The sequence below is a fragment of the Acomys minous genome, assembly GCF_964271855.1.
Source record: "Acomys minous genome assembly, chromosome: 2".
Taxonomy (NCBI): domain Eukaryota; kingdom Metazoa; phylum Chordata; class Mammalia; order Rodentia; family Muridae; genus Acomys; species Acomys minous.
In genome coordinates, this window is record NC_140484.1 from 148,643,834 (window position 1) to 148,668,525 (window position 24,692).

At 51.1% G+C, this 24,692-nt stretch overlaps 2 protein-coding genes across 6 annotated transcripts in view; one reads left to right on the forward strand and one right to left on the reverse strand.

Annotated features, from left to right (window-relative positions):
• The window catches only part of IQCK (IQ motif containing K), a gene marked incomplete at its 5' end in the record, with an annotated part of 127,375 nt that extends 125,025 nt beyond the window's left edge, over positions 1-2,350 (forward strand). For all 4 annotated transcript variants that reach the window (XM_084773413.1, XM_084773415.1, XM_084773417.1 and 1 more), the window contains one exon: positions 21-2,350. In XM_084773413.1, coding sequence (XP_084629539.1) covers positions 21-76 — 56 coding nt within the window. In that variant the 3' untranslated portion in view covers positions 77-2,350. The remainder of the gene's footprint in view (positions 1-20) is intronic.
• On the reverse strand, positions 658-23,996 carry GPRC5B (G protein-coupled receptor class C group 5 member B). 2 transcript variants are annotated; one of them, XM_084773411.1, is made up of 4 exons: positions 23,831-23,996; positions 12,195-13,225; positions 5,038-5,198; positions 658-1,844 (listed from the first exon to the last, which is right to left on the reverse strand). In XM_084773411.1, exons 2-4 carry the CDS (start codon positions 13,198-13,200, stop codon positions 1,797-1,799), a joined length of 1,215 nt encoding a protein of 404 aa, XP_084629537.1. In that variant the 5' UTR covers positions 13,201-13,225; positions 23,831-23,996; the 3' UTR covers positions 658-1,796. The 2 variants fall into 2 exon arrangements, with proteins under 2 accessions (XP_084629537.1, XP_084629538.1); XM_084773412.1 differs by lacking the exon at positions 658-1,844 and adding an exon at positions 2,261-3,749 and having other exon boundaries at positions 23,831-23,995.
• Positions 23,997-24,692: the final 696 nt, after the last annotated feature.

The window sequence follows — 24,692 nt, forward strand, 5'->3', positions numbered from 1 at the left end:
TCTCTCTCATCTTTCTGCAGTGAAATGTAAAATGGAGGACGAGGAAGAACTTGGTGCCTCGGTACCATCTCCTTAGTGGATGTCAGCCACTCCACATGGAACGATAATGCCCCAACAAAGGATAACGCACTTTCCCTATTACGATCTATTTAACAAGCCTTAGTATGGTGGATACAGAAGCCTTTGTACATAGGTAGGATTTGTTGCAGACAAGCCTAAGCAGTTTAGGAAAGTACCCTTAGCTTCCTGCCTTACACCCGGTACTGCTTTTTGATCCAGACACCTTCTCTACTGTGTGACTACCCTTTTGAGCCATTGCTATTGAAATGCCTAGTGGTGATGTCCCTGTGACACCAGTTTCCCCACTTTTGCCAAGATCTATATTTTAACTTCAGATCTGTTAGTTTGTTTTGATTTGAGGGGTGTTGAGATGAGGAAAAATGGGGCAATGCTCTAGCACTGAGCTGTGTTTCCAGCCCAAGAAGAGATAGTCGTTGGTAAGGATTTCCATTGTCAAAGCTCCAGAGTCCTACAGAAGCATCCGATTAACTTAACGGTCTTCATCTATTCTGTGGCCGGTGCTCACCATGACTGCCCCAGACACAGCCGAAAGCCTCCTCACTAGGTACCAAACTGTTTGACAAGCTACTACGCGTCTTAGGTAAATAGTAAAGCCTTTATTTTCTTGTTAAGAACAGCATTTTGAAAATAAAACCTATCTGCCCATGCTTTAACAACCTTTTAAATCTGTGATATTTATATACAGCCCTGTACATACTGATTGTCTTGAAATTTCTCGAACAATTTTTGTTTATAAGTATGCAAGTCAGCCAGGATGAGGGGAAGAGTTGAGGGTACATTATAAAATACACATTAATACATTTAATAAATATATATTATCTATCAAAAATGAGCCATAGCTCTTTATGAATAAAAAGCACCTGCCAAGGGCTCTCATCAGCTCACATGGTTGCTATATCCTTGGATGTGGAAGTGCCGGTGCCCTCTTCTGTTTTGTGATTTGGCAAACCCAAACGACGACCCTTCCTACCCTGCCTGCACTTATTCACTGACCTAGACCTCATGTGCGTGGGGGTGGGGTGGACATATTAGACATATTAGAGTCTCACCCCTCTGCCATTGTCCTGGCAATGGACTCCAGGTCGATGTGGAGTCTTCACTCATGTGGGGACAGAGTGGCTGCTATAGTCCCAATATGGTGTTACTACCCAGCCATGCTAAGTTGTGCTTGCAGCTTGGGGTTATTCACAGATGGCTTTCTAGACCATTTTCCCCAACCAAGTCTTGGGTTTATGAACTCTTCAACAGGTGTCGTGGGATCCTGTACTTCAGCTTTGCTGTCGGAAGCTGGCTGCCACAGTCTCTGGGTGGAGTTGCCTCGCGGTCCTCTTCAGGTGAACTCGAGCTCATTGGGAAATTGGTAGATGTCTCCCTTCCTCCTTTGCTCCCACCTCCGCCCCGTCTAGAACATTTAGCCCACCCTGAGTCTGAAAGCCAAGATAACACAAAGCCCAGAAGCGCAATAACCTATCAGGATTGAAAGGGGCGGGCGTGGGTGGGGGGGAAGCAAAACTGAAAGGCCTCACTAATTGAGGAGGTTTCCTGTGGCTCAAAATGGTTCTGTTTTTACAGCGCAGAAACGCTGCTTTCTGCGTTGCCATTTGCACAGTGCTCACCTTATACGTGGACAACAAAGAGCTTAGAGAGAAAACCATCAATCCTGCCAGCTTCTCCCTTCTACAAGGGGGCTTTTGCAGACCGAGTCACTGGTGACATCAGAAAGCTCCAAAGGACTCCAGAGAGCGGGGGTGGGCAGCCACTTCCTGGCACAAGAACGTGGAGCGCTGACGTTTGTCCCCCGGACTCCAAGGCGCTTGGAGGTGTCTTTGCAGAAAGCTGGGTTGTGCATGCAACAGCGCCAGCCCCATGCAGCCCTAGCTTTCTTTCCCTCCTACCTCTGCCCAAGCCTCTAAGTTCTCAGCCCACCACATGATGGTCCTTAAGCACAAAGGACTTATTCAAATTCTCTGGAAGCAGGCACATGCTCTGGATGGAGGTGGGGCACCCAGAAGGTTGGGAAGGGCTGGCCTTTGAGTGCCATGCTTTCTGGTTCCCATGCATGGTGATGTAAGGACAACTTGCAGGACAGCCACGTGTGGGCCAGATTGGCCTCACCTCCCTAAGGCTATGCAAGGAGAGGGTGGTAGGGCAGGGAGGGGACACAGCAGAGACTGGGGCCTTGAGAAAAATCAGGTTTATTAAAACACTCAGCTCAGGTGTACTGGCTTAAGAAGAGGTCAGTCCCCACCCCCACCCCCAAACACTAACCTTTTAGATTTTGCTTTCATTAAAGGTTAAAGGCTTATGGGTAGTTTTTATAGAAAAAGCAATTTAGCAATTAAAGTGTATGCAGAGGCCCCATCCTTGTTTATACAGTCCACATGGTCAGGCTGAAACCCTTAGCATGGAAAGGTTGCTAGAGATTATGCTGGCCAAACAGTGCAGAGAACACAGGGCTTTTAATGGCAAGGATGCTGGAGATGCCGAGTGACAAAGGAATGACTTGGTCAGGACAGATGAAGCCATGACAAATGACAGCTGTGAAGAGGGCCATTTTTATAGAACCATTGGAAATCCAAGATTAAAATGTTCTCTCTACCCTCCAAAAGCATCAAGAAACCTTCAAGGAACTCATTCTGTCCTGAACTTCTACCCCTATCAAGGGAAAATACCGCAGAGGTCACTGGCTGCTGGACATCAGGATGTCATCTCTCCATCCTAGAGGTCCCCGTGGGGAGCCCAGCCACAGGACATCACTATGAAGAGGCTGCTGTGGCGCCTGCCTTTCAGCCTGACTCCCTGCAGCTTCGAGCTGGTGGCCCTGTTTTAACTTCTGAAATGAACATGGGAATGAAGTTGGGGGAAGGGCGTGGAGGGGCACCCACAGGTGCAGGCAGAGGGAAAAGGGTGCTTCCGTCACCCTGTGAGGGGGGTTGGGGTGCATGGGTGCTTGGCAGAGCAAGAGGCCCGTGATCATCACGTCAAGGTCTAGAGCACGCTCTCCTCTTTGGCACATTCTGTGGTTCCTCCACTCCTGGCTACACAGCTCTCTGACCGTCCAGTAGGAGCCACAACGTCCTAAATTCCCCTGAACTGCATGGGCCACCAGGCAAGCCAGCCAAGGAGAAGGGTCCATGAGTTAACCTCAAGGGCACAGTTATCTCCTAAAGTCCTCCCTGGGAACCAGTAGTGGTTGAGGAGGGATGACAGCTTGGCTCCAACCCCTCATCTAAGCCATCATTGGCCTGGCACACCAGCTGTGAATTATTTTCTGTCCTGCCCCTGCTGGATGAAACAGTTCCCCAGCCACGCTTCTGAGTGAGCCTAAGACTATTGGCAGTTAGCTCTGATTTAGTTTGCAGGACAATTCTGTGTGTGTGTGTGTGTGTGTGTGTGTGTGTGTGTGTGTGTGTGTGTGTGGATGGGGGAGGGCGGTCACTGTTAGCTTTCCAGTTCATCCATATGTCACGTATACACGAAATCCCCTGGGTGGGAAATTCTCAGATTTCCTGGCTTCCAGGTGGCCTGTCTCTGCCATGGTTATTGATTTCGCCCTCAGGAAAGACACAGCCAGGGAATAAAATCGGTAAGAGAGACTCTTATTCTCTGGAACTTAAGGTCTTTCACCAATGGTGTCTTCCCGTGTGAGATGGCGGAGCAGTTGGGATCTGGAATAACATAAGGACAGCACTAAGAACTCTGCAAAGTCAACATTAGACACTGACATATCAATCTCCCTTGCTTGTACTTGGGGGCTGAATCATCCACAGAGATGTACTGGAGGTTCACATCACCCACCCTTAAGGGCCAGGCTCCTCACTCAGATATTCAGAACTTTTGAGAAGTGACAAGGATGGGACCTGACTTCAGGCATGCCAGTCAAGTGTCTTGACACTGAGCGTCGTCACCCCGAGACCCTAAAGCATCCGCTGGGTGCGTGCTCTCTTTTCTTCCCTGCACTGGCCTTGATGGAACCAGGAGAATGGACAGGCTGTGTTTGTTAAAGCGCATGGGCTGGCCCCTCTGAGAACCAGTGGTCACAAGTTAAGCCAGGCTTTTCTTGGCCCCAAGACAAAGAAACAGCTCAGGAGATGGAAGGGAGATCTAAGAACACAAATCTGTGTTTCTGTTTGTTTTACAGCCTGCTCAAAGCAAAGTGAAACAGAGCCTAGCAGCCCCTTCACAGGCCACAAAAACTAAAACGCGCCCCCTCCAGGGAGCAAAGACCATCCTAGATGGTCTATTAAAAGAAAGGGGGTAGGGGGTGGGGAAGCTCAGATTGAGTTATGGAATAGGTACAAAACAAAGAATGGAAATCGGATGTGCAGGTGTGAACTGGCCCATGCATTGTTTCCCAGAAGCACAGAGCTATGTCTGGAAGTTGATGTAGGAATGAACACCTCTTTGGATTTTGCTGGAATGAAACAAAGTCATTCCAACAGCAGCAAAAGCAAAAGGTAACACTTTCTTCTGCGGGCCTGTTTGGCGACAGATAAGCACAGCTGCTCTAGTGTTTGAGGAAGGCAATTTCAATTTCTTAGGGCGTTTGGAGTTGGGGGAATCTGGTACCCAGATAAGGGTACTGGAGTAGGGACCAGGGGGCTTAAGCTAGGGTGGACGCCAGCAAGGCTGAGAACAACCTCACAGAAAGCTTTTCCTTAGCGTCACCTCCCTGGGAGAGGGTTGGGGTGCTGTGCTCAAAGAAGAAAATTCATCAAGAACCCCAAGCAGGAGGTAGGCATCTACAGATGGCTTTCTGAGTATTGGCGGGGGGCGGGGGGTCCTTATGTGAAGAGGAGGCCAGACAAAGATGGAAGATGTGCATGCATGGAGCTGCAGTGAGCAGCCCAGAGAAGCAGCCTCCTAGCCTCCCAGCCTCCAGATGTACCCAGCTGAAGCTGCCCCATGTCGGATGCTCTGAGGCCTCCTGCCCAGGCGTCATATTTTGATACTTACAGTACCGCCATTGAGCACGACAGCCATCTCGGTCGGCTGATACACATTGCTTCTGAATGGTGCACTGGGTCGGCTTCCCAAGCTGCTGGGCTTCTTTCCCAGGCTGCCGCAGGATCTTTTCCCCAAACTTCCATTGGAAAAGCCTGCCGCTGAGCGAAGAGCTGAGAAAGGGGTTCCCAGGATGACAACACCAGAGTGGGGGCAGGGGTTGGAGGAAGGGGGCAGGGAGAAGGGGTAGGAAGGGAGGAAAGTGGGGAGGGAGAGAAGTTTGTTTTTCTGCAGCAACCACCTCTTCCCCCTCTGTGGACCTCTGTCCACCCACCACAGTGGCTCCTCCTCTCTGGGTACCTCTGTCCACCCACCACAGTGGCTCCTCCCCTTTGTCACAAGCCTGACTCAAAACAAAAGTCACAAAGGGGCTTTTGTTCTCAGCCCTCTAGGAGACCTATCCAGCCTGGGGAGGGTTGGGACCTTTATGAAGTCCTGCTTTCCCACACAACTACAGCCAGGCTAGGTGACAGTCACTTCAGGGCTGTCATCTTACCTTGCTGCAGAACTGCACGTATGCACACCAGTCAAAAGCAGTCCCTATTTCTGGATGCTGCAGAGCTGAGGACTGCTAAAAACATGTACAGGACAGTGACTATCATCATTGAAAAATGATGCTGTTGTTTGGGTTATTCCCAAATAGTAATAAACGGTTTAAAAGTAATGATGGCAAAATGAGTTAGCAACCTACCTCTGAAGGTAGGTACAAGACTTTTCTCAGTCACTGTCTTTTTTAAAGACAGCATCTAAGGTAGCACAGACCTGGCCTCAGACTCACTCTGTAGCCAAGGACGATCTTGAACTCCTGATCCTCCTGATGCCACATGCCAAGTGCTGGGGTCCATATCCAGCTACCTAGTATACTCTGCTCTGTGTGCTTGTGTGCATGTGCACATAGGCAGCTGCCCTCAGAGGCCAAGGAGGGTGCTGGAGGTTATGAGCTGCTGAGCTGCCCGACAAGGATACTGGGAGCTGAATTCAGATCCCCTAGACGCGCATCAGCTTTCTAAACTACTCTCCCAGCCCCTACCTTGCTTTTTGAGACAGTGTCTCACTGCCTAGGTAGCCTGGCCAGGGAGACGGATCCACCTGTCTCCACCTCCCCAGCTCTGGGGTCATAAGTAAGCATCAGACAGTGGTCCTGGGGATGAACACCAAATCTTCAGGGTTGTACAGAGAGCACTTTTATCAACTGAGTCATCTCCCCAGCCCCAGGTTGCTGTACTTTCAAGATATAAAGCTTATTTTTAAATAAAGAAAAATAGACTTGAAAGACATGGAGAACCTCAAGTATGTGTTTCTGAGTGACAGGAGGCCACCTGTGAGGGCTTCTCACATCATGCCAATGGTAGAATCTGGATGTCAAGCTATTAGTGGTGGTCAGGGGCAGGAGGGGCATTTCAGGACAACCATTCCATGTGATACTTCAAGGTAGACACAGGTCACACTGCTTTTGTCAAAACTCACCAAATGGTATGTTCTAATTTGGCTCAGTGGCAGAGCACTTGCCTAGCATCCCTGAGGCTTTAGGCTCCATCCCTAGCATCCCACAGGTGCATGAAGACCTTAACTGTAAGATGACATCTGTGGTTTCACTGAAGGTAGGTATTGCTATCGGTTGGCTAAAAAAGGCTTCCCAGAAGGAATAAAGCAAGACAGTTTGGGCGCTGTGCAACCTACTTGGAGGCAAGAATCAGAATTACCTAAGAGCCAGGTACTGTAAGAAGTGACATATGGAGAGAGGGTTAGTTTTCATAGCATAGAAGATGCTGTTATCTTCTTTACAACAAAAAAAGGTTAAGTACCATGGCCAAGGTCACACAGCTGGCTGCGCCCATGCTGGAAGCCTGGCAGAGATCTGCTGCTCCTAACCACCACACCAGTTCCAGATGCTCAGCTGGGTACATTACGGTTGGGTAAGTTGAGGCAAGTTGTGTAAGTGACATTAGGGATAGTTCATCCTAGGCTGGACCAAAACTGCAAGACAGACCCAGGAAACCTTGCTTTCACATTTCCAAGGCTTGAGCAGTCACTTAAGCTGAGAGAGGGCATGACCCTGCCTGGGGTGCAGAGAGAGGGCGTGACCTTGCCTGGGGCACAGCATAGGAAAAGGGGACAGTTAAACATGTACTTTTGATAGTGGCATCAGCTTCCCTTGCAAGGCAGAGCCCAGCCCAGGTTGTGGACTCCAAACACTTCCTCTTCACAGAAACCGGAAATGCATCTTGTCTTTCTTGCTACCCATGGACCCCGGGTCCCTCTCTGTGCAGGATGCTTGTGTTTTCTGAGCATACTTTTGGCATTCTAGGTCCCTCTTCATGGGCCTCAGGGTCCAGCTTGTGACAGGCCTGACCAATCAGAGCATTCCATCTCTGAAAACACGTTGGTTCAGGGATGACATTCAGAGCCAATCAGAACCATTTTCTCAAGACTTCTGGTAATGCCTTCACCAAGAGATGAGGAGAGGTCTAGTCTAGGCATCGCTTGAGTCTCTTGAATCTAGTCCTTCCTGAAGCCTGCTACATAGGGCATTTGGAGTTGTCATTTATTTGTATGAATAATTTAGCATTCAAATTCCCTTTTTAAAAAAATTACTAGTAATCAATTCCAGAGACCTTTGTTGAATACCAGAGCTGACCCTATCCAACCCACATCAGGAGCAGAGGACAGGCAGTGTTATTTCTAAGTGGGTCCCCAGCAGGCATAAACTCACTGGTCGAATGCCAACTTTCTCAGGTGTAGGCCCTGCCAGAGAGGCCAAGATGGCCATACCTTTCCCCAGGCTTCACTCAGGGTGTCTAGCAGTCAAATAAAAGCTAAGTAGCCTTTGGCCTGACTGAGATGTTGGAGCCCAGGATCCCTAACAAGAGAGGGAACACATGTTCTTTTGAAAGGTAAATGTTTCCTTGTTAGCACTTTCTAAGATGTGATCTGAGGTGTGACATCTCTGGGTGTATTTGAATCTCTTAGCACTTACTTCATGCCTGGCTAAGTGTATCTATGTAGGGGTCTCACTGATTGAAAGGAAAATTGGGGGTGAGGCCACTGCAGCTTCACAGAGTCACAGGACAGCCTGGAGAACATGCCTTTCATTTCATGACACCTGAGGGGACCTCAGTCAAGGAAAGAGAACCCAAGACGCTAGCTGGAAATTCCCAGTGCAGGAGGACACCACCGTTGCTGCTCGTGGGCATTAGCCACTGTAAGGATAAGGCCCTTCATGGGGCCAGTTTCCTAAAATACAAACTGGCTGAAGCAGCATGGAAGGTGCCAACAGCTGCTCCTACTGTGGCAAAGGAGCATGCCCAGATGGTCCTTAGCCAGCAAAGCAAGGGTTTCTAGAATAAAGGCCAATCCAGCCAGAATGTTCTCTGTGTGAGCTTTGTCTGAGACCTGCCTCGTCTCAAGTGATTTTGGTGGATATATATTTTTGATAGACGAAAAGATGCCCACTCTCCCCTCTCCGTTCCCCACCACCACCAAAAAATAAAAAAACAAAAATGAGGAGGAGGAGGAGGAAGGGGTGGAGGTTAAGGGTTCCTAGGAATACCTAGGAATATAGCTCATTGACCCAGCACGCACTAGGCTCCAGGTTCCATCCTCAGCACTACAAACAAACCTGAACATCTTGTCTTAAAAAAAAAAAAAAGTCTGACAACACTCAAGGTTGCTGAAGATTTGGGTGGGTGGGGGAACTTGCAATATAACCAGAGAGGACATTCAGCCTACCTTTCTGGGGTGCTATCTGGCATGATGTGCCAAGTTTTAAAATGCAGATTATTTAACTCATATCTAGGACATCTTTTGCAAGGAAGCTAGTGGACCAGAAAGCAGAAAGATGAATGGATAAGAGTGCTCACTGCAGCACTGTTTATCAGGCACCAGCAGGCAGAGGAGGCTCAGAAAATAAATGCTGGTGCCTGATGGAAAATTCCACAGCATTCCCAGGGCACTATAGCTCTTCATCCGCTGACCCTGCAAAGGCCTCCATTACACTGACTTGAGCATATGGCAGGCCAGCGCCTGGACCCAAGGTTTCTACCCAGGGGCGCCTTAAGATCACTTGGAGAGCTTAACAATTATACAGACCCCTGACTCAAACAATCTGGAAGGGCAAGATTGGTGGGGGTGCACAGGCAGGTACTGGTGTTTTTCTTGAGTAGCAGCCCCGGTGACTCTAAAGGGGAGGCAGGTGGAGAAGGGCTACTCTGCCTTAGTGCTGCATTGTTTCATTTTTGTTTTGGAGACAGGGTAGCACTTAACCCCTTCATGTCTTAGTTTCCAAACAGGCCCTCATGGGCTAGTGTATGAATTAAGTGAGAGTAGCCAATAACATTCTCAGAATGGCACTTGGCGTATGTTACTGCTACTATGTGTAGTTTTTGCTTTGTTGGGACTTGTGCGTCTTGCTGTGTATCCCAGGCCGGATTTGAACTCATACCCCTTCCTGCTTCTACTTTCTCAGTGAGTCCTGCTACCACACCTGACTAGCATTACTTTTAAAACACTAGTTCTTGGGTGTTTCTGACCTTCCAGTATTACTTCAAGGAAACCAAATCATTCCACTCAATGGCTGGTTCTTAACCCTTTGGGGAGGGTGTGTGTATAAAAGTACCTCCGGGTACTTTTAGAATCAGACAGAGTGATGGGCCAATTCCCCAGGAGATACACATATACATCAGTATGCAACCACTTCTGTTTCCTCTCCTTCCAAGGTTAAAGGGAATCCAGGGCCTCAGAGAGTGCTCCCCCCATCCCAGGAGGATCTGCCAAGAAGAGGTGGCTCTGCAAGGACCCCCAGACTAGCCAGGCCCCGCCTTTGTCACCATAGCTCCTAAAGAGCCACTAGGCTTCCCAAGGTGACCTCTAGCATGACTGTTCCCAGCTGGGCTGACATTGAGTCCTTCCCAACATTGCCACAGACACAGGCATCTGGCCTGGAACTTTACGTAAGAAGAGAGCCACTTGGATTGCAGCCACACTGGGACTTTCCTCTCTGTCCACAGGGGACCTGCTGACGCCCCTCCTGGCCAGGGTGCCGAGGAAGCTGACTACCTCCAGGTACAACAGGGATATGGGTGGCTCTATAGGAAGTGATGACTGAACTTGCTTCCCTGCTTCGCCCCCGACTGTATCCTGGGCTTCCACGCCCAACCCTGCAAGGCCATGTAAAGGGCACAGCTCCTGCACATGGCTCACACTTGTACCTGGCAACTGGGTGGATGTTGCTAAATTTCAGTCTGCCATGGGCCACGTTCCAGCTGTATGTCCCCAGGAAAAGCCATTCTTTGGGGCCCTAGCTTACACCTATTCGTCATGACGAAGGGGATGTAGAGGGCCAACTGCATAGGGTAACACTGGGGACTGATGAAATAGTGCAGGCTGAAGGCAGAATAGTGCTGGCACAGAGGGTTAGTGACCAACGTGACTGTGCCGGGTAACCAGTGCCCCTCTAGGACTGGAATTCGGTATCACTGATGGGCCCCCGAGGTGTCTTTAGGAAACAGAGAAAGGTCATTTATTTAAGCTCAGGTGTGGGACCTTGAAGCAATGTCCTAAGGGGCACCTGTCCAGCATCAACAATAGGGGTGCTGGTGACCACATCCTCCTCCATCTTATGGTGATCTCACTACTGAGCAGAAACAGGTAGCGACTCAGATGTTGCCCCATTTGGCACCAAATTTACTTTCCTCCTTGGACCCCAGGAGAACTTGTGACCAGTTACCAAGTTATAGAGATGCTGGTGATGGAAGAGAGAGGCTGGAAGCAGATGGGTGCCAAGCCTTCTGTTCTGGTGAGCCAATTTTGGGGTCATACATTCTCAGAGGGTCTCTGCAGGACCAAGCCTGTAGCAGACAAGCTTACAGATGCAGCTACTTTGGCAACCTGCCTCTGTGATCCCCTTGCAGGTACCGCCACTCAAGTAAACCTTTTTCCGAGTGTCTCACACTCCACTTTCAAGAGACCCCAGACAAGACTCACGAGCTCCATGCTCAGTGCCACCAGGGTCTGGTCTTCACTGTGTTACTTTTTGTAATTATCTGTCCACAGTGTGCCCTCCCATTATTTTTATTTTACAAATGAGAGAAAAAAAAAAAAAAAGAAAAGAAAAAGGAGGCTCGGAGAGGCCAAAAATCTACCCAAAGCCACACAGCAGGAAGTGGGAGAGGCCGGGTTTGAAGTTGGAAGCTGGGCTTTGGGACCTAATCTGAGCACTGCTGATGACTGAGGTGGAGGGCAGGAGCACTGCTTGTCACGCTGGCCTGCATCCATCTAGGGTAGCTGCAAACGCCTACAGGGAGCTAGGGAACAAATGTTGGGGATCAGCAGGGAGTGGTAGACAGTGTGGCAAGCAACAAGTGTATCCCCAGCCACAGGTATGAGGGAGGCAAGAGGCCGGGCTGGCCTTCCAGTGCCCTCTGACTCAAGTGAAGTTCAGAAAACTGCAGCCATACAGGAAGGCTGGCTCAGCATTGGTAGCCAATAGCTTTTTTTTGGTGTGTGTGTGTTGCTGAGGATGGACCCAGGGCCTTGTGCATGCTGGGAAAAATACTCTACTGGGAAGCTTCCCACAACTTTTAAAAGCCAGCAACCTAGATGATGGTTGTTTCAGTGGTAAATGTGTCATGTGTGTGTGTGCGCATGTGCATGTGCGTGTATCTATGTATATGTGTCTATGTGTTTGCATGAGCAAGAGGTCAATTTCAGATCTTGTTCTTAGAAACCATCCCTTGTTTTTGAGACTCTAGGGACTGGAGCTCACAGGCTGGCTGGCCAACAAGCTCCCGGGGTCTGCCTGCCTCTGTCTCCTCAACAGTGGGGTTATAAGCATGCGTCCCCCACCGTGCTTTTCTCTGGGTTCCTGAGAGTGAACTAAGTCCTCTGGCTTTCACTGACAGCTTTCACCAGCTGATCCACCTCCCCATCCCCACCCTTTGGATTTTTATAACAAATTAATTGGCAATTGGTATGAGGGAAAGGCTACACTGAGCCAGTGTTAACATGGGGATCATTCATGATTGTGGAGTGTGTTGCCCGGCCTGGGAGTGTCTGCCCTTGCTGGAGAGGCCTTTCAGGGACTGCCCCAGGCTGAGCAGCGGTGGCTTTACCTGCATTATGTTCATCCATTGAGAAAGCTTTGTTCTCCATGTACGCCCTCGGCAGGTGCACATCCTCCTCGAATGCCGTCTCCCGCATCCTGGGCTGTGAAGTGTCGAAGTAGTTGGGTGGGTTCTCCTGCAGGGGTGGGAGAAGGGTGTAGTGGATCTCCGGAATGGCATGGAAGATGACAAAGACCCAGCCGCTGGCCGCCAGTGTGATAGCCAAGGTGGGGTCGCTCCAAGCATCTCCCTGCTTGACGATCGAGTTGCCGAAGAGGTACATAGTCATCCAGACTACCCAGATGAGCACAGAAAGGAAGGTAGTGACGAGGATGAAGGCTCCATTCATCTTCCACCGCTTAAACTTGCCACAGAGCGTGAAGAGGGACTGTGCCAGGGTGATGACCAGCAGCACCATGACATAGATGAGCGCCATCACGAAGTCCATGGGTTCATAGGCGCAGGCTGGCTTCGTGTCACGCAGCACAGTCAGCACCAGCCACTCAGTGGCAATGATGACCTGCACCAGCATCAGGCACAGTGCCAGGCTCACCAGCTGCCAGCCGGCCGGGCTTGTGCCCTGGCGCACCAGCCTCCGTACCCGCCACGCCTGGCTAAGCAGGCAGGAAAAGCAGAGAGCGAAGAGGACACCCCAGAGGAAGCGTCGGATGGAGCAGATTGTCTCATCCATCCGAATGATGAAGGCGAATGTCAGCCCAAAGAGGCCCAGGGTCCCCAGCAGGAAGAGGAAGTGGAGGCACACAGGCCTCCTCTTTTCCTTGTCCTTGATGAAGGGCAATCTCACCAGGAGGATGAGCATCAAGAGCAGTGTGATCAGGGCTCCCGCCCCGGCCACTGCCTCCACCACGATGCCCCAGATGGCGTCCAGGTCGCACAGGGACACGTACTGAGGAAGAAGGTCCAGCCCACAGCCCCGGGATGTGCTGGCGTTCTCAGAAGCCACGGAGGCAATCACTAGGAGCAGGGGCAAGGGGAGCACTTGATGGCTTCTCATCTTTCTCTCTGACACCAGGACCGGTCTAGAGAATGGGAACAGTTAGGGAGAGAGATCAACCCATTGTGAGGCTCCACTCTCCGACTTCCTGAGGACTTACTTCTCAAGCCTGCTAGACCTCACGCTCCTTGAGGCATTTGAGTTAACAGCGTTTGACTTTCTCCAGGCATCGTGCTCCCTCGCTCACCCAGGCACTCTGACATGCACTTGACCCCTGACCCAGATTAGTAACCATGAAGCAACATCAGCAGGGGCTAGAGGACCTAAGGGAAGAGACTCACCTTCTCTCTCTACCCCTTGTCGCCTGGCCTCTCCAAAATAAGGAAATGGGAGAAAGTTTAAAGGGACATCCACCAGTCAGCTGGGGCAATACCCAGTGTCTCCACCTTTAATCTTCAAAGGCTGATGGAGAGTATTTACTGACTAGTTGCTCTAGGCCAAAAACTGGGCTCAGCCAGTCCTCATAATGCCCTGTGAGGCAGCAGGTCCTACTGTGACCTCCATTTTCAGGTGACAAAACAGGGTCTTCAGGGTGTGACACTTGCCCCAGGTCACACAACAACACTCCAGGAAGCCACCCCTCTCAGCAGAGGCGGGGAAACCATACACACAGTGCATTCAGTGGTCCCAGCTAAGTCTGCTGCACCCATCAATTCAACCAAGCTTGGATGAAGACTATTCAAGAAAAAGATTCTTCTGTCTGTTCTGAAAACATGCAGACATTGTGTTGTTGTTGTTGTTGTTGCCTAAACATTGCATAATAAGGGTTGACAGTGCACTAGGTATTGTAAGTTGAGCTAAAGTCCACAGGGCACAGGCATAGGCTATGTGTGAATACCATGCCTTTTGCAAGAGGGCCGGAGCATCAACTGGATGCTGGCACCAAGGCTGTGGGATTCAAGGGAATGCCGGAGCATTTCCTGTGGGTGTGCCCGTACATCCAAAAAGAGCTTCCCTGTGCTCTGTCTCCCACACACACCCATCTTCCTCCTTCAAAAATCTCTTGAGCTTCTGATCTCTTCAGTTCACCTGTTGCCCCTGCTGCCCTGGGATGCCTGAGAGTTTAAGTTGCCACACCCTCTCCTATGTGCACGGGATGCTCAGTGACAGCCCGACACACTCTCCTCTTCCCCTTCGAGGAAACCCACCTATTGGTTTTAATATTCTTTTTCTACTTTTCTAGTTGAACCTAGGAGCTTCATACATGCTACATCTCTCACCCTTCCAAGTTATTTTTTATTTTAATTTTGAGATAGAGTTATACTCCAGCTGGTCTTGAACTCATAGCCCAGGCAGGCTTTGTCCTGGTGGCCTTCCTGCCTCAGCCTCTTGAGCAGCAGAGTTTGCAGGTCACCACGCCTGGCTGGCCCTGCCTCAGACTCTCAGACTCTGCCAAGGTCAGTGCAGCTCCCACAGGCAGGGTCTTGTGGGCCGAGCTATAATCAAGCTGCCATTTTTTTTCTCCTTCCTTTTCTCCTATCTTCCCTTCTTGCCTTTACTCAACAGTAGACCAAACTTTCCCTTGGGTTGGGGACAGGGTTGTTGCTGTTTTCCTTTGGGCTACCCTATGCATTGTGGGATAGGTCTCCCTGTTTCTGTACACTGCCAAATATCTCCTAGGTGAGGGGCACAAAATCCCCCCACAAAAGATTGGTGGTAAAGACGTCAGTATTAATACATAGCACATGGTGGCACAAGGCAGGCACATAGGAAAGCCCAGGGGAATGAGGGACTGCAAGGGCCTGTAGATTGTGCTTTGTCCCATGCACCACCCCTTGCTTTCAAGTGTGCCACTGCTTGCACACTTGTGCCCCACACTCATTACTACTCATATTAAGCTAGTTTTTGGTCTTAACTCTATGTGTAGGTCCATAACCAGCCACCCTCCCCACACCACAGTGCCAGGCATCTCTGGGGCTTCCGTTAAGTAAATGCAATATCGACCACCTCTCTCTCTCTCCTTCTCCTTTACAAGAGATCCCTTGTGTGTCGCAGATCCTGCCTTGACCTCCAGGCCATTGATTGCATAAATTATTGATTCTGCAGAAGGTGGCTGGTGGTGTGGAGTGGTCCGCTGTGCTTATAAAGAGAAGGCGCTTGGGAAGAGGGGCCCATTAAACAAGAACCCCCACTCAGGCAAATACTGAGGTAGAGATGCACCCTAGATACTGACCATCGGCATGCAGTCTAATTGTAATAGCGCCATGGAGGCTCCATCAGGGACACTCTGCACCATCACTTATTTAACTAACTCACTGTGCTCTATACACTGACCACTGAAACCCCCAACACATTAAAACACTTCTGTCTTGATGTTCCTGAACTGTGTTGGAGGCTGGCTAGCTGGCTCAGTGGGTAAAGGTACTTGCTGTCAAGCCTGACAATCTAAGTTAGCTCCCTGTGACCCACAAGATAGAAAGAAAGAACCAATGCCTGCAAGTTTTGTGTGCATGCATGCACACGCCCAAAGAGCATGGTTACATGGTCCCCTTTGGATAGACTTCATTCTAAAGAGAACCACTTATCAGAGTCACAATTTAAGGGCTAGACGGAACAGAACAAGCTGCCATTGGTCCACAACAAAGTGGAGGGGCCCAGAGTGAGTTTCCTTTTTTAATTTTTTTTAGTGGCAAACTCCATTAGGGGAGTTCTCAGCAACACACCCCAGGTCATCTCTAGTTTATACCTAATTCCATCTTTCCCTGGTGGGAGGGAGGGGCAGGAAATGATGTTTGGGAGAGCTTCCGGAATCTGGATCAATGCCCCTTCCTTGCCATCTCTCACCTATGTACCCTCTGACCACTGGTTCTCAACCAGGGGCAGTTTTGGATGTCACAGCTGGAGAGGGAACAATGGCATCTGATGAATAAAGACCAGGTCTACAATAGGAATAGCAGTCTCGCCCAACAGAACAACGCAGCCCAGTATGTCTGTGGGACCAAAGCTGAGGAAGGCTGTTTTAGACATCAGAGTCAGAACTGGTCAGAGAAACCAGGAAACCCACCAAGTCATGTTTGGGCCTGTACCTCACCACCCTTCCTTGCAAGAACTTGGCTTTCTTTTAGCTGTGTCCAGCCACCCTTCCATGCCTGGCTGTCAACTGCGGCTTGGTTTCCTCAGCTCTTCTTGCTCACTTCCTGTCCCTCCTGTCCATCCCAACATGAAATGAGTAACACCAAGATGGCACCCATACTTCTGAAACTGTTCAGTGTTCTCACAGCACACACCCAGAACTCTGTTTCCTGTTTCCTTTCTGACTCAGGAAGTGGAGCCTCTTGTGCTCCCTGTTTTCATGGCCATGGGTAAAATCCTTTACTCCTTCTAGGGCAGCTATGGGTTTTGTTGCAGTATCTGCTCCTCCGATTTCTGGGAAGAGCTCCCGGTAAGCCCCGGGGGTCCGGTGTGAGTTAAGTGGGAGATGTGGAGCTGGTGGGTAGAACGGTCGCCCTTGATAGTTAATGGCCTAGCTTTTAGACCCCACAGCAGAGTCCTGGCTTGTGGCCATGTAAAGAACCGATGGCATGCACTGCCACCACCATGCCATGCTTGCCACGATGGAGTGAAGTCTCAAAAACCATGAGCCAAAATGCTCCTCTCATGCCTTGTTCTGATCAGTTATTTTGTGTGTGAAGAAATGTAGCCATGATGGGTAATAGCAACTTGCTAGACTCTAGACTCACCTAGGAGACAAGCCTCTGGCCATGACTCTAAGGGACTGGTCATCATTAGGTTAACTGAGCTAGGTAGACCCACACTGCCCAGCAGGGGGGCCCTAGACTGCATAAGGAGAAAGTGACCTGAGCATAGCCTTCACCACCCTCCGCTTCCTGACTGTGGATTCAATATGACCAGCTGCTGCAATCTGTGTCCTGAATGGTTAAACTCTCCAGCTGTGACCTGAGATAAACCTTTCCTCTTCTTACATTCTTTTTGTCAGGGTCAACTGTCACAGCAACAGGAAAAGTAATTAAAATAGCAGCCAATGCAGTATCCAGCTCAGGCTTGGGCCAATCCGGACGTTGTCCTACTCTTTGGCTGAACTGATTGGCTCACAAATAGGTGCATGGCCTGAAGTAGACCAATGAAATTGGCAGGAGGACTTGACATTAACTGGGAGGATGTCTTCTCTTTTTGGTGGAACTGATAAGCTCAAAGGTTGGAGTCTTGCTCTGGGAGAGGACAATCTCCCATGGAAAGGCAGCGGGGACCAGCAACCAATTAACTACACCCTTTGAATGGAACCAATCTGATCTGGGTTTCTGTCACTTGCTAACAAGTTCTCAAAAAACCTAGGAGAAATGGCTCCTCCTTGCCCCATATCTAGGCATAGAGATGGAACCATGCATGGCCAGATGCCACAGGGGAGAGGCCAGCTGTCTCAGCTGGTCATTACTGCCTCTAAGGGTGACTATGGGGGTGCACCCACCCAATCCCACAGACCTGTGTGTAGGATGAGGGCAAAGGGTTACACTGAAGCCAAGGCCACTGGCTCATCTAGGGTTTCCAGGGGGCCCTGTTTCTGTAACATTGACAACTACAGTAACTGCTTCTCTGTCTCCCTGACACATATAGTAACATCTAAGAATCTGCCTAAGGGAGAGAGAGGCATGTAATCCTGGCATTTGGGAGGTTGGGGCTCTCACAGACAGTCTGTGCTAAATAGTAACTTCTAATCCAGCCTGAGCTACCACTGGGAAACCTGAACTCAAAACCAAATAGACAGAGTCTACAGAGCAATCTTAGAGGCAAGTGCTAAGGCTGTCTCCATTTCACAGGAGATAATGCTGTGCGGTACAGGGAGAGGAGCTTAGCCAAGGTCACATGCTGCCAGAAGAGTGGAGCCCGAAGCAAACAAGTGTCTTATTGTTGCTGGGCTTCCGTAGACCAGCACTTGTAGAATAGTCACTGGTGTCTTTTGCTGGATGATTTATTTGCAAGAGGTCCTCCCTGCCCCTACTACACACTATGCCAGTACTTTAGATCCCTGACTCTGGGTGTGTGTGTGTGTGTGTGTGTGTGTATGTGTGTGTGTGTGTGTGTGTGTGTGTGTGTGTGTGTGTGTGTGCATGCGTGTGTGTGTGTACTGTTAGCCTCACCCAAGCAGACACCCCTGGCCAGAGGCTGACTCTGGCTGTCTTGTCACATTGTTTGAGACGGGACCTCTCACTGAGCGTGGATCTTAGTAGGACCTTTCCACAGTCCAGTAAGCCTCTGCGTGTCTCTAACCCCTCTAAGCATTGGGGTTAGAGATGTTCATAGCCACAAGGATTCGAACTCAGGTCCTCCGATTGCACTTCACCCTCTACCCACCAGCAGCCCAGGCTCTCATCTGTTTTGCTGTGGCCTTTAGTTGCTAAGTGAATGAAACTTGCCATACAAGCTCTAACACTCACATGGCCCCTAAAGGTGCATGCTAATGTGTTATCATTTCCTTCTAAAAAAGAAGTGGAGAGGTTTAGCTTAAAGTTTGGCTGTTAGGCTGCCCAGGCCTGTCCAGCCCCACTCAGGCTCAGATGTCAGGACGAATGAGGACACAGATAGCAGGAGCCTCAGGCAGACACTACCCTTTCCACCTAAAATGCCCCTTGTCAGGTAAGCCCCATCCTTTCAATCAGCCACCTGCTGCCTCCCACCCCTGAGAGCCCGATGTGGAACAATACCAGATTAGAGGGTCTGCAGGCAGCCTTAAGGCAGGGCTGCCTGGAATGGATGAATACATGGCAGCAAACCCATGGAGTGAGGGCTGTGGCTTCTCAAAGGGAGTAAAGAATAAATGGGAATGAATGCACAGGCCTCGGCTCACATACTAATTACCTCTGCTGCCAGCCAGGCGCTCAGAAATGTGACTCACTCGGATGTTCTTAAATACACTGAGAAACACAGCACCTACCCACATCACCCCACACACATCATACACGCTGCACACTGCATACATCATACCACAACACCACACATACAATGCACCACACCTCAACTCCCATGTTTACAAACCACATACACATAACCCAAACTCACGCTTGCTCTCTTGTGCTCTCTCATGCTAGAGCGCTCTCTCTCTCTCTCTCTCTCTCTCTCTCTCTCTCTCTCCTCTCTCTCACACACACACACACACACACACTGTCTACAAAGGAGCAGGTGGAGAGTCTCCTCCACTGTCCTGAGTGCTGGCTCCACAGAGACTGATGAGATGCTGGAGAACCCTGTGCGAGTTGGCGAGCAAAACTTCTAGCCTGAGCCTCCGCCAGAACTTCAGAGTCGGACCCTCTCAGTTTCAAATCCTACCCTGGGGCTGAGGAGTGGTCCAGCATGCACTTGCCTCTGGGCCCCAGTCCCAGCACAGAGCACTTGCTAGTACTCTATGACTCTGAGCTGCTGACTTAACCTTTCTTGGCTCAGTTTCCTCATTTGCAAAGTGAGAGTAATAACAGCACCCACCTCACTGGACTGTGGTGAGGACTGAGGTAACTGTCACAAGTGGGCATGGTGCCATTCACCTGTAATCCTAGCATTTGAGAAGTTGAGGCGGGAGGCTCTCAAGTTTGAGCCCAGTGTCACACAGGAGGTGGGAGCTGTGGAGTGGTCAGGTGGATAGAGTGTCTGCAAAGCAAGTGTGAAGACCAGAGTTCAGATGCCCATCACTCAGTATTGGCCAGCCTGTAATCCCAGAGCCAAGAGGTGCAATGGGTTACTTGGGGCAAGCTGGCTAGATAAACTAGCCAAACTGGCAAGTTCAAGGTTTAGTAAGCTACAGATAGGGCCTCAGCAAATAAAGAGACAAAGAATCTACAACACCCAGTGTCAACCTCTGGCTTCCATATGCACACACAGCCGTAGGCAACCATGAGTGTACACTGTGTACACACATTAATGCATACATCCAAGCATACATCCAAGCACACATGCACGCACACACATACACACATACATGTGCACGCGCATACACACACATTAACTATAGGGTGTAGAAAACTAATATAGAGAAATGTAAAAGATTGGTAAATGTTCTACTGTCTGCAGTGGTAAATTCTACTATGGATTTCCTAGGAGGGGCTGTTGCCATGGAGATAGAATCATGAAGGGGGCTCTCCCATCTGTGTACCTATCACTGGTTTCCAGCCTCTCCCATCATACGCTACAGCAAACAAACAGGTCCTTGAGGTGTCATGAAGGAGACCGGCCAGCTTTCAGACGGGAACAGGAGGACTGCGTGGGAGCCTCACTGTCAAGGCTGAGCCCAGTCCAATGACCCTGAAACCAGCCCTGGCTATTAAGCAGTCAGAGCGCTGGAGACCACACACTGGGCCTTCTCCTGGGAGGTAGGATCTCCTCCTTCTGGTCCTCCCATAGGGATAGAAAAACAAAATGTCCCAAAGTGCCCTGAAACCCTTCGGACCAGCCTCAGATCCCTGTGGCACCAGCAGGGTTCCAAAGAGGCTGTTCTGCTATGCCAGCCAGGGCAGGAGAGCAAATTCTGGACCAAACAAAGTATAGGGGGTAAAAAAGGACAAAATGAGCAGGTGTGTTAGGAGGGAGGGGAGGAGCAAGTTTTCCCAGCCCCAGTATAGTACCCAGAGGAATACCTGCCACAGTTAACACTTTCCTCAGACTCCAAGATCTCAACAGGAGGGCGGCCCACTAGAACTATGTGACATTGGTGTTACACTCTCTGAACCTCAGCCCTTCCTCTGTGCTGCCAGCATGAGGTCCGTGTGAAACACCCTTTGCACAGAGGAAGTAGGGAGGGAGTGCTACCTCTCTCAGAAGACTTCGCTCGCTGAGAGTCCCATTGCCATGTTGGGACCATGAAGGCAAAGGGAACAAGCCGCCTGGCCAGAGGCGTCATGGACTCCTCAGACCAAACTAGGAATACGTTGCTCCCAGCTCCTGACCCCAGGGCCTTCCCACTGCACCCTAGTCCTGGCCCCAAGTCTGGCAGAAGTTCAGGTTGAGGTTGGAAGCCAGCCTTTCTTGAGCCCCAGTGTTTCACTCAGTCCGGTCCCACTCCCCTGGAGCCCGGGTGTGTTTCCTGCTTGGCTAGTTTAAACCGTTACAAGGTTTCCTGACATTAAACTCTTTCCCAGACTCAAAATGTCTCTGCCTCCCTCTGATATCTTTTCCAAGTTACAGTGTCATCGTCTTCATTACTCTGTGCTGACTAGACACTGCCCTCTTTGGGGAAACTCAACTTTACAGACCCTCTTAGTTAGTAACTTAGTACAGCAAGAACAGCAGCTCCACGAGCCATGAATATGCAAAGCAGCTGCGGAGCCTGTAAATAAAAGCAATCATTTAAATGCAAATTGCAGCCTAGGCTTCCTGAACCTTAGTGCTAGGATCCTTCTCTGAGTGCAGTTCTGAGCACGACAAATCGGGAATCCCCAGGAAGCTCAATGCTGAAATGCTACAGAAATCTTGGGCCCTCGCTTGAGGCTCCCTGAGGAAGATAAGAACTGTCTAGAAGTAGGATGTCAATCTTTAAAAACGAAAAAACCAAAACTCCAAGACATTCCTTCAGTTAGCTCACAAGGCTCTCTGCGGCTCAAAGCAGTGCCCCAGGCTGGGTCCATAGCCCAGACTCCCTGCACCACGGCATCCCTGCAAGCAGAACGCTGTCTGTCTCCTTGTGGGGAGGTCAAGCGAGCTTTTAAAAAATCACACCCTGTGGCCTCCTGCTGGAAACCCTCCAAGGCTCCAAAGATCAGATCTGTCCAGCGCCTCCTGTCCCCTCTTGCCTATCTCCAAATCTGCCCACTCACTCTGGCTACAATGGTCTTTGTGTCTCTTCCTCCAAGCCTGTCCCCACCTCTAACTTTCTGTAGCTTAGACGTCCCCTACCCCCATCGCCCTCTCAGTGGAGGTCCCCTTCTTACTGGGGTCCACTTAAAAATGCCATTCCCCACATGTCTGTCTTCTCGCGCACCATAAGTCCTGTTGACTTTATTTTCCAGGTAGCTCTGTCCCAGCAGGTGTTGTACGAGGTGGTATTTATTTGCTCCATTAGCGTTTCTTTAGCCACTTCTCCGCTTCCCCCCACCCCTACTCTGAGGCTGCTCATTTTATACAAGGTATTTCCTTAGCACTTGGTTCTGTGTCTACCACATGTGTTGAAAAACAAACAAAACCCAGTAAAGATTTAGAGTCTATTTTTTAAAAAAATATAAATAAAGCCCTCTTATTGCTGCCTGGGCCCCACACTGTAATTTCTTCCCTTAAGGACCCCGCCCCCCATCTTCCCCTCTTCTATCTCAGCTGACCCTTTTCAGACTTAGAAGCGAAGGGATCAGGGAAACAATGTTCACAGTTGAGATAGAAAACTAGCCCGGAGGAGGGTTTCCAACCAACAGATGCCAATTTGCATTCTATTTACATGCTATTTGCATGCAGTTTAACTCCAAGTGTAGTTATTCCCAAAGCCTCGGTGCCCACTAAAGAAACTTAGGAAAAAACGTTCTGAAGTGCTGTGTGTGGGGTGCGCTTGGCCTCTTCTGCATTCTCTGGCTTTGTGGGGACCCCAGAGCTTTCTGGACGCTGATCAGGTGCCCCCACCCCGGCGCAGTCCGGCAGCCGATGCGGCGCGTGTGCTGGGGCCCCAGGAGGGGACGATGGTGCCCGCCACACTCCCGGGGCCTTTGTCCCTGTTCCAAAGAGCCGCCCCCTTGGCGAACAGAAGAAGAAGGGGGGGGGGACTGGCTAGGCTTGGATCTGACGGAGCAAGAACAGGGGGACTAGCCCTCTGTTCTGGGGCGTCCTCTGGGGCAAGGTCGGTGAACCGAACCAAAGCTGTTTAAACAGCTACCGTCCGCTAAGGCGGGGTGCGGACTCCTCGCCTGCGCTCGCTTCTCCCACCGGGTCCCCGAAATGTGTGGGATCCTTGTGGGGCTTCGAGTCCCAGTCCCCAGAAAGAGGGGGCACTGCACTGGGTCGTCCTTACTCCTAGCCTGGCTGCCTTCCTCAGAGTCCCAAGTGCCCTCGCCTGGGACAGAAATCCTTTCCTTCCATCGTATACAGTCGCCCCTAGACTTCCAGCTCACTATTCATCCCCCAGCTTCAGATTTCCTTCCTATGGTGCCCACCCTCTCGCGCCTTTTTCCGAGAGTGCGTGGCCACTGCGGGCTGCAAGCTGGGCCCCCCAGACTCTGCGGCAGGTGAGGTTCAGGTCTCCAAAGGCCGGCCCTTGCCCCAGGCCAGGTCTGCGTAGTTGACGATCAGCAACCCCCCCTTCTCCCCGCCCCCCCGCCCCCCCCAGCAGCCAGGCCCCTGGAACCTGTCTGCGACGCCCCTCACAGGGGTCACTAGCACAGGGCTGGACTTCCCTTTATTCCCAACTGCCTGTCGCCTGTCGTCACTCCGTACCCTACCCAGAGCCTAGGCTTCTATACGGTTCGTGGACTCCCCCACCCGATAAAGGTCCCCAAACCCCTGCCCTCGGTCAGCTCTCTGCAGCTCCTCTCCCGCCGCCCTGTGGCACCCCTCACTCGAAACCCACAGCTTTCCCTGCGGATGCCCCCGGAGGAGGGAAAACAGAAAAGGCACGAGCCCGGATACCCTCCGGATCTTCCCAAACCCACCGCGGGAAAAGTTTATGGGGTCCCCGCGGCGCCCGCCCCTGCCCGCGCTGGCTGGCACTCACCGACCCTCGCGGCCCCGCAGCGCCGACGTTCTTGCTGGCCCTGGGCCCAAGTCACATCTCTGCAGCAGCCCGCGGCCCCCGCTCCGCGCACGCACGCCAGCCGAGCCCGCCTCACTGCATCGCCCTTCCGAGCTGCGGCCGCGCAAGGCGCCCCCTGGCCCGGCCCGCGCTGCAGCAGCCTAGGCCCCGCCCCTCCGAAGGCTCCGCCCCAGCAAGCCCCGCCCCAGCCGGGTCTGCGGCTCGGCTCTACCCAGGACCCTAGCCGCAAGCCTGCCGGCAACCCGGACCCCTGGCTTGTTCTGAGCATTAAGACGTCTTCCTCCACCAAACCTCCTGTGACCCACATTCGAGGACATCTCCCTATTAGGAGTCCAGAAGCACAGTTGCCCAGGTTGATCTGTTTTCAGAAACATCCTCAGCCACTTTCGACGCAATATTCCCACGGGGGTCTGTCTTAGAGGGACCCTCCCCGCACACACCGGCAGCGGGTCCTGGACGCAGAGAGGGTCCCACTGCAGGCGTTCTAAAGTCATCAAAGCCTCGGTGTGATGCACTTAGGCAGGTCCCCGCAGAACACATTCCCCGCGCTCTTCCACTCTGCTCCAGCCCTCCCTTTTCTCTTTGCACACACGGAACCCAACACCGTTACGGTATCTGTGGCCACCCCAAACATGAACGTCACCACGGTGACCCCTCACGTAGGTCCGTGTGCACAATCACCACCACCTCTCACACATCATTCACACAGGCACACATCTTCCACTCTCTTGGGCACATCTACCCAGAAAGCCTAGACTCTGGCTGTACGCTGCCCTCACTGACACTCAAGGCACAGATACCACCGGTGTCCGCAGGGCGGGCA

What these genes read in the sequence shown, in the direction of transcription:
- GPRC5B (XM_084773411.1), bottom strand. Translation starts at nt 13,200, where the DNA reads ATGAGAAGCCATCAAGTGCTCCCCTTGCCCCTGCTCCTAGTGATTGCC. An exon ending in AATGGATGAACATAATGCAG is followed by an intron (nt 5,199 to 12,194) that starts GTAAAGCCACCG and finishes CCCCTTTCTCAG; the next exon opens with CTCTTCGCTCAGCGGCAGGC. An exon ending in TCGTGCTCAATGGCGGTACT is followed by an intron (nt 1,845 to 5,037) that starts GTAAGTATCAAA and finishes TTCTTGTGCCAG; the next exon opens with GAAGTGGCTGCCCACCCCCG.